The sequence below is a fragment of the Battus philenor genome, unplaced genomic scaffold, assembly GCF_028537555.1.
Source record: "Battus philenor isolate CCGP_79_NKW_IND1 unplaced genomic scaffold, ilBatPhil1.0.hap1 SCAF_11, whole genome shotgun sequence".
NCBI classification, from domain to species: domain Eukaryota; kingdom Metazoa; phylum Arthropoda; class Insecta; order Lepidoptera; family Papilionidae; genus Battus; species Battus philenor.
The window spans coordinates 6,246,320-6,260,320 of NW_027181673.1; the positions used below are offsets into that span (position 1 = coordinate 6,246,320).

Sequence of the window (14,001 nt, forward strand, 5' to 3'; positions counted from 1 at the left end):
CATTCTTTTACAAAAATATTATTCTTGTTTTATCTGTCTAATAATTAATGTGTCGTTAGTAAATGGACATGTTGTACTTATATATTATGCACGAATGTACTTATGATTGCGTTAATTTTGTAATTGCTGTATATCGCTATTTGTAAGTAAATTTAGCTAAGGAATTTAAGGGATTTTGCTGCTAAAAGACGTCATAAGGATAAAATGATTATATTTGTTTTATTTTTGCCTAATATTTAATTATAAACTAGGCATAATGAAATTTTAATTATTTGTTACAGAACAACACTTTAGACTTGTACATTTCCCACCAACGAGGACCGTTTTATAAAGCGGAGTTCCAAACTGAATTGGACAGGAGGAAGTTCCACATCGCCGATGTGACCGACAAACGTATTTTCATCTCAGTCATGCACACAGAGAATCTGGCCAACTTGTATGTGTCGGAAATAAACAGCGATTTCACGCAGTACAACTTTGTACTGAGCTTGGAACAGGTTCTATGTTATTTTCCGCAAGGAAACTGGAAGGATAGTTGGCTGGAGTAAGTATTTTAAATTCTACGTAATATAGCGGTATAGTAAACTTACTGATAACTTGAGAAAGATCGTGACCGATAGTTTGTTGTCCAGTGCGGATGGGTTATGTATCGTCGCCTCTACTCTGAAACCATTAATGATTAACATTATCATCGTTATGTTAATCGATAGACGCACACTAAGGCATTGGCCTCCCCAAAGAGCATCATATTGACCCGTGCTGCGATTCCTGTATCAAGCGATTTCTCGCGACCATGACTATGTCGTCGGTCCCCCTAATGGGGTGCTGCAATAATTATCTAACAGATTTTATGTCATACTTAAAGGAATGTAAAATGGTTTTGGATCACCTCAAAGACATAGATTACATCTTCCTCTTTTTGTCGTATTTATCACTATAGAAAATCCACGGACCCTTTCTGGAAATTTTGTCGCGCATTATTTTACGCCACCTATGCTGGTCTCCGACTATGTAAACGCCTATTTTGACACCAGTGCATGGATCTCGTGGTCGTCATCCATCCACCTTTCTGGTGATCAGAAATTTTTTAAAATTGTCACCGGTCTCGTCCATGTGGCTGGTAAAAACTCGCCAAATGCATATAGTGGAAAAGCGAGTGGACACCCCGTATTGTGTATTACATAGCGAAAAAGATTTTCAAGTTAACTTTATAATAATAGTATAATTATAATTTCTTACAACACATAAAGAACTTGAATAACCTTGTAACACGTTTCGCCATCAAATTTTAAGATTTTGCATGACTAATTTGTAAGTTTATAATTTGTAAAAAGACGAATATGCTACGAATGACCTCTAAATTTGCATTATTTATCAATAAACTCGATTTATTCAAATATTTTTAATAACTGTTGCCTCGGAATATAGTAGTATGATGAAAATAGAAGTTTAGATTCAATTAAACATTCATATTATCCATAATTTGAAAAACGTGCGTTTAACTTTTTTAATAAAATTTAATTATGTTTATAGGCCTAAAATTAGAACATAATTTTAAACGTAAAATTGCAATAAATTGGTTTCAATTTATTTGTGCACCGTTTAGTTGTGTTTTGTTGTCCAAACAATAGATTGCAATTTTTAATTCATAGACTGTTTTGTTAGTTATTTGTCGAACGGTTTCCGTAGTCACGGACAATTTACAAGAAATTATACGAATTTTTTGTGCTGTTTGCAGTTCATTATCCACAATTTTCTAACACTGACAATTCTCGTAAAATTTTTATTGAAAACAATATTTAAAAAAAATGTAAATTTCATAGACACCACTAAATGACTGCATGTGCATAAACTTGACAAGATGGTTCTTGATAAATGACAATAACTCTTTAGTCCTATCCTAGTTAAATGTCTGGGTCCATGCCGTCAAGGCATAAAAAACATTTAGGGGTCAATAACGTTATTTTTAAAAATTCCTCATTAAAATATCTTTTACTAAAAGATTTTCCGCACTTACTGTCGTAATATTTGCCCTGACTTATTTATATATTATGTCATTTTATTCGTGTCTAAGCATATGTACTATCAAGATATACACGGAAATATTTTATTAGCCTTTCCTATATATGTTTTAATATTTATAGGATAAGTTATCATATTAGTTTCTTAGTTTCTGTAAATACAAATTAATACGAAATTAGTCGCTAATATAATTCAATTTACCAGTACTTCAATATTTGTATTCCAAGTTTTAAAATATTGTCATATAAGCACTCATGTATAAGTGTAGGTGTATTGGGAGTGAAAAAAGATGATACAGTTGTACGTTTTATTTATTTTTATCTTATAAGCACTTGTTACTGCGGCGGTGACAAGAGAAGACGTAGAGGTCAAAGTCAAGTTCGTTGTAAACGAAGATAACAAACAACTTTTGATAATATTTGTAGTACAATTAAGGTACCAAATATTTTTTCGTTATTGGTAAAATTTTCCTTGTATATACATCTTGAATAAGAATGTATGTACGTACGTGTGTGTTTATTGTTATATTATTTATTTTAGATATATGCACTACTTCATCAGCTTGACTATAGTGATATCGAAACCACTTTACTGCGCGAAGTGAGGTGGGGACCTAGGAAACAACAGCATAATCATCAGGATCGTCTGGGACTCCACCCTTCTTGTGGATACGTAATGCGCGGTATAGCGGTTTCGGTAACACTTTAGTAATTTACTAATATGCGTAGTTTCGTTAGAATTATGTCGCGGTAAATCGGATTATAGCTATTAGATAAAGCGAGAACATAGTCAAGTCGCGGGAAGTCGAAAGCGTTGGGTGCCTATCGGCTGAAATGATAATAATGATACCTTTAATTTATTTTACGTCGTTGACGTTTCGAGTGTTATTTAGAATGCTTTTGGGTAGAACCAAGGCGCTGGACTTGCGTATGATATTTAGATGTAATTATATTATTTGTGTGGTTCCAAGTAAAGGCTATCAAATTTATTGTAATTAAAAGGCACTCCAAAAAGGTTATTCTTTTATTTAGCTATAATTTTACGAAATATCTAATATCTGCTCGTTATACATTTGCGGCTAAAGTGATTGAATTTTCAGGGATGTAACAGAAGATGCGTTCACGGATCTGTACCGCGTGGAGGGGCTTAAAGGAATTTACATAGCGTCGAAGGTGAACTCAAAGTCCCTGATAGCTAACATCGAGCCAGAGCATCTTGTGTCGCTTATCACCTTTGACCATGGAGTCACCTGGTCTTCTATTAAGCCACCGGCGGAGGACGAAAATGGTAAGGATAATATGAAAGTTATAATATAATACAGCGATTGTACTTTTAGTAAATTTACATAGAAATTATAGGAAAATGGCGATTCTCAATACTGGTAACTTTAAACACATACATATCGCATTACGGTATGAAACTCCAAATTCAATTTAGTTTCAAATTAAAGGGTTGATGGTCTTTCCTAACGGCGCGGCACAACCGTTTCTGTAGCGCTATAACAGTGTGTAACAGGTTAACAATTTAATTGAAAGAGATACAATACAAATATTAGAAATCCATAGACAGGGTTTGAATTTTAAGTAATTTTGAGTATTCTTCTTTTTTTGTCGCGTGTTTAAAAAAGTAAGGCGCTAAAGGTCCATAATCTCGTTTTAAAAACTAAGCTCAAGGACACCTTCTAAAACTTCGGTTCGGTCGTAATTTAAGTGTGGTTGTTTTAAGTGGTTCAAGAATTCTAATATTTATGTTCCAATGTTAAAATAAATGTTTATGTATTTAAATCATTAGTGAATTATAAATATTTGAAGTATCGATAACACACTAATAGAACTGCACTCAAGAAATTTAAAATCACTTTTAACCTTGAAGAAATAATTGCTTTTGATGACGTATAGTAATTGTAGGTTGTTTTTGAACAGATACATTGCTCTAACAAGATTTGTATCAAAAATTAGGATAAAAAAAATCAAAGGATATGTATTGTCAATATTTGCTAACTCCCATAGCGAGTCTTACTTCCACCTATGACAGTTGGCAGAGCTTACCTTGACCTGAATATTTTTATGTTCGGACCATCTCGTACAGAAAAACAACTATCAGTATTACACAGTTCTTGGTGATCCTAAAGGAGCTTATTGCAGTCCATTGAGTGGTGGTTACTCAAATGGCGCAGAGGGCAAGCAACCACAAGGAACGCCAGCGCAGAGACGACCTGTTTTTACGAGCGACGAGCCTAGTAGCCGAGATTTGTTGGGGTTTCGTCTTTTTTATTCAAAAGTAAATTCTGTTAGAAACAAATTTACTTATCAGCTTGTTGATTGTTCTACGGTTATCACACATTTTCAACTACGTTTAGGGTAAAATTATAGAGGATGTTGGGGTTTCGTATTCTTTGGGATGATAATGGCGGTTGACCGGCGGCTCTCCGCACCGCTGCGCGGTACGTTACGTTCTACGCCCGCGCACATTTCCTACTCTTTATTTACTATACTTTTGCCTTTATTATTGTCGTATCGTCTTTGTTTTGCTAAGTGATAAAATGTTTTGCGAATCTGTCATTAACCTATGCGCCAGTTTTAAGTTTTTCTACATGTTTGTGTTTATGTTGATTTGACTTTAATAGAATTAAATTGAAAACTGCAAAGGCAAAATTCGCCATCTAACAACCGCGACTCGTCTATTGCTCTATCCTACTCCTTTAGGTCAATGTTCGGCTACACACTGACACTACAAACTGTTGTATCATTAGAATAGCTACTTCTGGAAAGTCTTCTTTACCTGTCACACTGTCCAGACCTTGCTCCATCTTTTATAGGAATTTAGATACCCTAGGTTTCTAACAAAAGAACCAATGAGCTTACTATAAAATGACCAAACGCGCTTCAGTTAACCCACGCATATTTCAATTAAATTAAAATATTTTCCCGAAACATGCTGGACAGTAGGTCCTTTCTTATTGGTTTTTTTGAAAATCTTTACGGAATGTCCAGCTATGGATATACAGCTTAAATAATAATGATAATGAACATATTTTCTTGCATTATCATTTACATATGAAACGGTAATGATATAAATAATATTAGCAACTGTTTATTGCATGTTATTCAAGTGATCACAAACTTTTTTTACTTTTTGAGAGATAAGCCTAAGTGAAACAAGGGCCTTATACTTGAAGGAATCGTTTGGTATTATTTCCGCTTATCGCTGTAATAGGTAAACATTTACAATACGCCCCCATTGTAAACAGCCGAGTAACTGTGAGGCATTGTAATTAAAGTGGCCTGATACATTATTTATACAATGACTATTTTTATATAATTACCTACTACTACAATGAAATATACAGATGGAGTATTTACTCCATCTGTATATTTCATTTTATAATTTTGTCTTGTAATAGACAAGTTTAAAAATTCGTTCAATGAGTCTGATATTTAACCTTTTCATTTTTTTGAAAGAATAACCTAAATATGCAATATAAATTTTCACATATCACAATTACATTTTTAAACTTTCAAATTTAAATATAAAAACCGACATTAAAATATTTTTATCGACCAAAGTAAGTTGTAGATACACACAATGGATATTTAATGTATTGATGACATATAATATGCATTTTTAACGTCGCATTATACAATTTAATTGATTAAAATGTTATAATGTTAATATTGGATTATTATGGATTCGTATAAATAGAGGAATATAAAATACGTTCGTGGAGATCTTTGCCTTGTTGCATTTGTAAAATATTAAATAAAACAAAATAATATGGCTTTCTTCGCCATTTGTGGTACACTTGTAGTGATTATCTGACTGTTGGCGCGAGAATTCGAATCGGCGTTCGAATTTTAACTTAAACGTGTAATAAATCAACTCTTTAAGTATGGATATACGTTATGGCCAGTAATATGAAGAGTTCTTATCCAAACATTACGCATGAAACCTCTTTAACATTGTCAAATCCTAAAATATGATTATCATAAATGAAATTTAAATAATAATTTTAAAAATTTTGTAAATTAACTCCGAGAAAGATCACTCACCAAACCAAATTCAGGAGGCAGCATTCTGGAAGTTCTGGAACATCAATGATTGAAGAAGAAGGTGACTAGAGTATGTTGACCGGTGATGCCTTACAGTACCGAGACGTGGTCATTTACGGTGGGTCTTATAAGGTCACTTAGAGGGCAATGGAGTGGTATGATTGGAGCTTGGATAAGCAAAAGAGTCAGAAATAACAAGATTCGCTGAAGTACCAAAGTCATCGATGAAGCGTCTGCGTCTAAGGTGGCAGTAGGCGGGTTACATCGTTCGAAAGGTTTTTTGGTGGCGACGAGCCGGTAGACGCGACGTGGGTAGGTCCACTATATGGTAGGCAGGTGGACCTAATATACGGTCAAATTAGTGGGAAGTCGTTATATGCAGGCAACGCAGGATCATCGTGGCGATTTTTGGATAGGCCTATGCTTTGCGGTGGGCGACAACATGATGATGACTTAATTTGTAATTATTATCCATTTACCTTTCTTTGACTATTACCCAACATTTTATTAATTAAATAATTATTTATTTTAATTAGGTAAGCCCCTCAGCTGTGTAGATCCGAAAGGCAGTGAAGAGTCGTGTAGTTTACATCTCTGTCAGAAGTTTAGTCAGCTCTATCCTGTTACAAGGTAAGATTGTTATATTTTTTTATTATACCTTCGTGTTAGCATTAGAATTGACTGACAGATGTACTAGAAGATTTTTGTTAACAACATAAACGTAAGATGTAAATTATCTAATAATTTCGCGACAACATTTACGTTATGATATGATTATCACTGGCTCCTATTGCTGTTCCGCTCCTTGCTGCTTTTTCCGTTTGTTCGTGTCCGACAGTGTATGGTTCATGTTTTATCTCCTCGGCCTCCACCTCGTGACGATAGCAAAGTACAGCGGTACAACTACAGTCGAAACTTTGTTTTTTTTTTTGCTTACCACTATATTTTTGTAAAGTTACATTTAATACAACTAAATATATATACTTGTGACGTGTGCACGGAATAATTACTGGTGAGATAATTCTGTAATTATCTATTTATTTATTTATTTACTTTGTGTGTTATAAATTATTACTTTCGTCCGGTCTGTGATGATAAATATTAATGTAAAAGTTTCTTTCATACGTATTCCAATGACGCTCTATGATATCTTAATGTTGTGTAAACATATGCAAGGGTCTTTAAACCGCAGTGTAATATAGAAATTGTTCTTCATACAGCAACGTTATCGTCTTGAACTTGATATGTAAACAGGAATATGTACTTACAACTAAACGATAACCCTTATTCGATTACTTATTGTTACCTCCGTGTTAAATAGGCTATTGTGTTGTTCAGTTAGATACAGAAGTCTTTTTGAAGTACCTAATAAACAGTATTCAGTGGAAATATTTTTTAAATATTTAGCCATTCATTTTTATACATTTTTTTATCACCAAAGGCCCTAAAACTTTATCTAAATAATGTTGTTGTTAAAGTTGATTTTCTTAAAAAAATACAGTAGGTATTTGAACAACTTGTTGTATTTCTATTATATCGAGAATATCTGTGAGGGATAAGATAACTCAAAAAACGCAACAAATTTCATAATTTTGGTACTTTTGGTGGAAGTGAAAGTATAGTAAGGTCAATAAAAACCGGTTTTTTTTTTAAAAGAACATATTTTGTGCACCGACAGGACATTTTTTTTGAGCGCTGGGACTTCTTGTATAGAACACACACAGTCGTAAAAGTAAAGGCTTCATGATTTTACATAATTCTGGTTTAATTTTAAGTAAATTATTGTCACACAAAAATCTTGTTTACTTTTGACAGCTCGAATCTATGTTGCAATGTACAAAAATAGAACTAATCACTTCCACGTGTGAATATTCGGAAGATACAAAAATAAATAAAAAAGAACTTAGTTATTACATAGGTATTCTCCCACACACGTATTCTCGTACATATGGTAACCATATATATATATATATATATATGGGTACCATATGCCATATATAGAATAACTATTTGTATAGTATAACCATGTTTATAGTTCTGGACACGGATTGGCGAGTGCAGCGTAGGTCGTTGCAATCTGTAGGGGAGGCCTTTATCCAGCCAGGTCGTCCTAATGCTTAAATTATAATGATTATATATATATGTGTGATTATATATGTGAATAATGGCAGTGTTGTAATAATTAAAAATGGTTATCTGTTAAAGTGGTACAAGGATATATAGAACAGACCTCGCTTGTTAGTTTCTTTGTTGCAGTTAGAATAAAAATGTAAATTTATTTACAGCCCGCCTGGAAATGTGATAAGCAATGCCATGAGGTAAACAATTAGTATAGCGGAGAATGTGAAATAAAAAAAATAACATTTGGCTTATTTGTTTTATGTAATGCACGGGGTTATTCATAACGGGTTGCATTTGTGTTGTGTTACTTGAAGGGGTGGTATTTGAGATTCATAAGAATGCGACGCTAGTGGACAGTTTATTTTTTCTGTTGCTTCATGCATTTTCATTTTTTGGTTTATTACAAATGAAACCCTTTACCATTTACATTGGTTTTACATTTTGCCTTAGGTATATACACAGTGATTTACTTACCGATTTAAACTGTAAATAAATATTAAATTAATTTTAGGTCAGCGAGCATAATGAGCTCAAAATCTGCGCCGGGCATCATAATGGCTACAGGTGTAGTCGGACGTTCATTGAAAGGAATTCCTGGAGTTTATCTGAGCCGTGACGCTGGTCTCACATGGAAGCGAATCCTTAAGGACTTTTATTTCTTCAATTACGGAGATCACGGCGGTGTGTTAGTCGCTGTGAAATATTTCAAACTATTGAGTGAAACAAGAGAGATACTTTATTCAACTAACGAGGGCATTGAGTGGAACTCATACCAGTAAGTAGTTGTTTGAAATTATTCATTATTTGTATTGTATTTCTTTCTTACAAATTAGTGGCAAAAAGTATTGTACGCCAGTAATAAGAAAGTTTAGGCATTGGCGCATTATAATAATAATTTTTACGTAATTCACCATTGTACTATATTTAATTTGAAATTAATATACCAACTTATATATTAGTAATTTTTAGTGCCAATTACTTGTAATTAACGTGGTAAAATATGTAATCAGTATGGATGTATTAACTATTAGTAGGTGTATATGCAATTAATATGTATTTCGCCTTCAAATCGTGGTGTTTACTTATAATTTTAACAAGTTTAATTTATTTTAACAAGCTTAATAAATAATCTACATATTTTGGGCAACAAATTTGATTTAGCATATAAACTATGTCTTAGAAAAAATGGGAACACTTTTTCCGCATGGAATTTAACTAAAAACATATTAAGTCTTTTTTCATTTTAGAAAACTTTTAACTTTTTAACTAAGATAAAAGAAGCCTAACTTCTCATTAGGATTATCAGTATAACTCCCATTAAAATTGATTCTGCCATTTCAGAGATTAGTTGGAACAAACTGACAGACAAACAAAAATTTAACAAAAATGTAGTAAAAAGCAGTCATTTTAATATCACAACCAAATTTATTTGTATAAATAATGTTATAAAAATATTTATGGTATTCTTTGTTTTGTAGATTTAATGCTGACGATCTACGTATTTACGGCCTTATGACGGAACCTGGAGAAAATACAACCGTGTTCACAATGTTCGGTTCGGCAAATGAACAACATCAGTGGATAATTATAACAATAGACCTTCAAAATGCTTTCCCACGTAATTGTTCGTCCGACGACTATAAATATTGGTCACCTTCTCCTCCAAACTCTTCAGTGTCGTGTGTGTTAGGAATCAGAGATATTTTCCAACGTCGTCTTGCACATACAAATTGCTACAACGGCATTGATTACGACGGACCAATTAAAAAGGAAATATGCGAGTGCGGTAGAAGAGATTTCGAATGTGATTTTGGTTTTGTCCTTTCCCGAAACATGTGCATTCGTAATAAGACTTCCAAATATGATCCAGATAAAATTCCGGCAGACTGTCGTCCAGGACACTTTTATCAACGTACAAAAGGCTATAGAAAGATCGACGGCGATGTATGCACTACGTCGGGGTATTTACCTTATGAACCGGACACGATACCTTGCCCACTCGACGAACCAACTGAACTCCTTCTCGTAGCGTTGAGAGATAAAATTGCTCGGATCGATTTATCCGATAACACAACTATTTATCCCATAAAGGATCAACAGAACATAGTCGCTATTGAATTTGATATGAAAAATAATTGCATATATTGGGCCGACATTGAGCTGGATAAAATTAGTCGCCAGTGTTTCGAAGACGGATTTACTCAGGAAGTAGTCGTCGACACCGACCTAGCTAGTATAGAAGGCATGGCTTTAGATTGGATTTCTAACGTTTTATTCTTTGTTGACGGAATGAGGAAAAAAATAGAAGCGGTGAGAACAGATCTGTCGAGTGAGGGAAGAATGCGTGTCACCATATTAGGCCCTGATGTATTGTCTAAACCGCGAGGTATTGCTGTACATCCTAAAGCTGGTTATCTGTTTTGGACAGACTGGGACAGAAACAGCCCGTCTGTATCTCGTTCAAATCTCGATGGATCTCATATAGTACGTTTGTTCGAGAAACCTATCGTTCAATGGCCTAATGGCATAACAATCGATCAAATGTCAGAAAGAATATACTGGGTAGATGCAATGGAGGATTATATAGCTAGCGCGGATCTGAATGGGCAATATTTCAAGAAAATACTTTGGAACGACGAGAAAGTTTCACATCCTTTTGCAGTGGCTGTGTTAAAAGACAAAATGTATTGGGATGATTGGAAGGCAAAGTCCATTTTCATAGCAGATAAGGACACCGGACAGAACGTGATTACAATCAATCGTTCATTTTCCGGATTGATGGGTCTTAAGGTGTTCGCACACTTTATACAACATGGAAGTAATGCTTGTTCATATAAGAATACGAGTTGCGATGCAATATGCTTGGGTGGACCAGGGAACACCTTCAGTTGTTTGTGTCCTGATGGATTTGTGAAATCGCATGGAAAATGTCTTTGTCCTAATTCTGTTGAACCGTACGCGAATATGACTTGTCCTAGGAAACCAGGAGGAACCTGTGCGCCGGTGAGCATTTTGGATAACTTAATATTCAAGTAAAATTGGCGTAAATTACAGATTTGACTTTTTTAATCATCATTATTACTTCAGCTGTACGACGTCCACAGCTGGATGTATGCCTCCCCCATAGATTTCCAAAACCGACCGCCTGCATCGTTTTCTGACATAATTAGGATATCTGTTCACCTTGTTGGTGGACTAGAATTTTTTTATATCTTATTCTATTTCGTTGGTGGTGACAATTATTTACTTACATCTTCACTTATAAAGTAAATAAATTATGCAAAATTAATACAGTTTCACAGTGATTTCAGAAATTACTTTTACAACAAAAAATAATTATTCACTTTGTAGTTTCTGTTATTTTCAATTTAAACTCTTCGGGTCTATCGCTATAGTTTTTAACCTTTTTTTATTTGTAATTTTCTGGGGGTAACGTTCCTTGTGCATATTTTGTGTGCAATAGGCATTTGTACTTTATTATAGTGCTGTTCTATTAGTATTGACACATGACATGAACTCTTTTGTGGGCGGGGACAATGTTGCAGAATCTAAAAAGAATCTCGGATATTATTGCTCTGTTTATTTTATATTTTTGAGGATAATCTAACAAAACTACTATAAAAAATAATTACTAAAACTTGTTCTGGATTGTAAATCTAAAAAGGCTCACGTCAGTATGGTGCTACACAAAGTTTAGTAACACCATATTGATGCCACAAAACTGTGGATTGGTGTAAAGCTTCGAATAACAGTTGTTTAATTTGAAAAGGGAAGGCTTCTAAGGGTTGCTTATTCATTAATTTAAATGATGTTTCTCTTTGGATTAATAAAAATGTAGCAACGGGGAGTCACGGCCCCTTTGTAAGCGTTAGATTTATTCACGGGGTCGGTAAAGATCTATTTCTAACAGACTGTAACTGGATCCTTAACACGTGTTTTACTTGGAATAACAAAGAGATAAGGTATATGTCATCGGCATAAAATAAATAAAATTAGAATAAAGTAAATTAAATTAAAATTAATTGGTTTTAAAAATAATAACAATTCTAATTCTCAGTTACTTTCATTTCACTATCTGTGCTCTCAAAGAGGTCAGGTTTCATTACAATGTCTCAATTTAACAATAGGTATAATGGTGTTTATTATATAAAGTTGTAATTTTCTTAAATAATTAAATACGTAAACATAATGTGAATAAGTTTTTTTATTTTATTTCACCCCAACCTAAAGTCACCACTAATAGAAAAATTGGTGTATTTTATGCAAAGAATAAAAGTAATTATCAAAAGAAGCAAATTATACTTCTTTTAACAGCTCGTTATAAATACCGGACTGTTTGTATCTCGTGCGACAGAGATAACGCTTTACAAAGCCGAAATTAGCCGATTGTCTCTTTCTAAAGGTCGATGTGAAATATTTATCGCCGGGTATTGTAGACAGATTTGCTAACAAATCAAATAAAGGCTATTTTGAAGTCCAGGGCGCTTGTTCAAAGTGTAAGTAAAGACTCGGTTTATTTGCACACAGGATCAATTTTCGTGTGGAAACGACAAGTGTATAGTTGCGTCATGGAGGTGCGATGGAAATGACGACTGCGGGGACGGATCAGACGAGCTGGGCTGCGTATGCGCGCCACCCAGAGTCGCTTGCGACGATAACAGCTGCTACCTACCCCAGTGGCGCTGCGACGGCGAGTTCGATTGTGCCGATATGAGTGACGAGAAAGGTTAGTCAACAACAACTTATCAGGTGTATGCTTTTGACTAAACTGTTCAGTTCGTTGCACACTTCCTTCCTACAAATCTCTGACAAATTATGTCCATTTCAGAAAAAAATTATTAAGTGCACAAATTAGGCTAAAACTATCAAAATATTTTAGTCTTGAACTTGACTCTAAATTCAAAATCGTGATAAGGGTCACGTATACTAATATGACGAGTCATCGTTAGTTCTTACTGATTATTACTGTAACAGTACAGAAAGTAACAGTACAGACCGTTTCGAGATGTTTGTGCTGTTAGTCCTAAGTCTTTTACAGCTTTACCGAAAATGAGTTCATGGAACAGAAGAGTCCATGAACTATACTATAAATTAAAGCATTCGGGTTTTCGAACCTACATTAGACACCTGTGTTGCTGCTTGTGTAGTGTGTGGGGTGATGATTAGAGGGCAGCGTGAACCACTTGGCAATCTAAGAATGAAGGAAGAATATTTCTTATTAAATGACCATCTAATTTCTCGAGTGGTGCACTGGCGTGCAACTAACTACCTATGCATAACGATAGCGCGAGGCAATCGACTACCAGTGCCATCTATCGGTGCCGTTCTAATAAGTATAAATGCATAAAAATATACATATAGTACCTGTAACAGCTCAATTCTTAAATATGTATTAAAATTTCAGATTGTGGCAAGCATAATTGCACAACATATGAGTTCCAATGCAACAACGGCAACTGCGTCAACAAACAGTGGGTGTGCGACGGCGACAACGATTGCAAGGATGGCTCCGATGAACATAATTGCACGGTAACTATTGGCTTCTAGTAGCTGTGGACTGATCGCCTTAAGTTAGTGCCATGTCGCAGTCGAATACAATAATAAATAAATAAAATACATTTCGGGGCATAAATACACCACATTGCTTTATGTATAATGTCTTCATAATAAACAACGGTTGCTTTTAAATAAATGTCTTCTATTTCGTATAACAGTCTTATAAAAATATGTTACATTTTCATTTTAATGCCCCATGTTTATGAAACCAACAAGCTTGTTTCAATGATATAAATTGTAATTATTATTCATA

At 34.2% G+C, this 14,001-nt stretch overlaps 1 protein-coding gene across 2 annotated transcripts in view; it reads left to right on the forward strand.

Moving 5' to 3' along the window:
* The window catches only part of RpS19a (Ribosomal protein S19a), a 51,210-nt gene that overhangs the window by 21,750 nt on the left and 15,459 nt on the right, over positions 1–14,001 (forward strand). The window contains exons 9-16 of one of the 2 annotated variants that reach the window (XM_068773212.1): positions 282–544; positions 3,122–3,309; positions 6,608–6,701; positions 8,357–8,389; positions 8,704–8,967; positions 9,671–11,195; positions 12,720–12,918; positions 13,597–13,721. In XM_068773212.1, coding sequence (XP_068629313.1) covers positions 282–544; positions 3,122–3,309; positions 6,608–6,701; positions 8,357–8,389; positions 8,704–8,967; positions 9,671–11,195; positions 12,720–12,918; positions 13,597–13,721 — 2,691 coding nt within the window. The remainder of the gene's footprint in view (positions 1–281; positions 545–3,121; positions 3,310–6,607; positions 6,702–8,356; positions 8,390–8,703; positions 8,968–9,670; positions 11,196–12,719; positions 12,919–13,596; positions 13,722–14,001) is intronic. The other variant, XM_068773195.1, reaches the window with a different exon arrangement.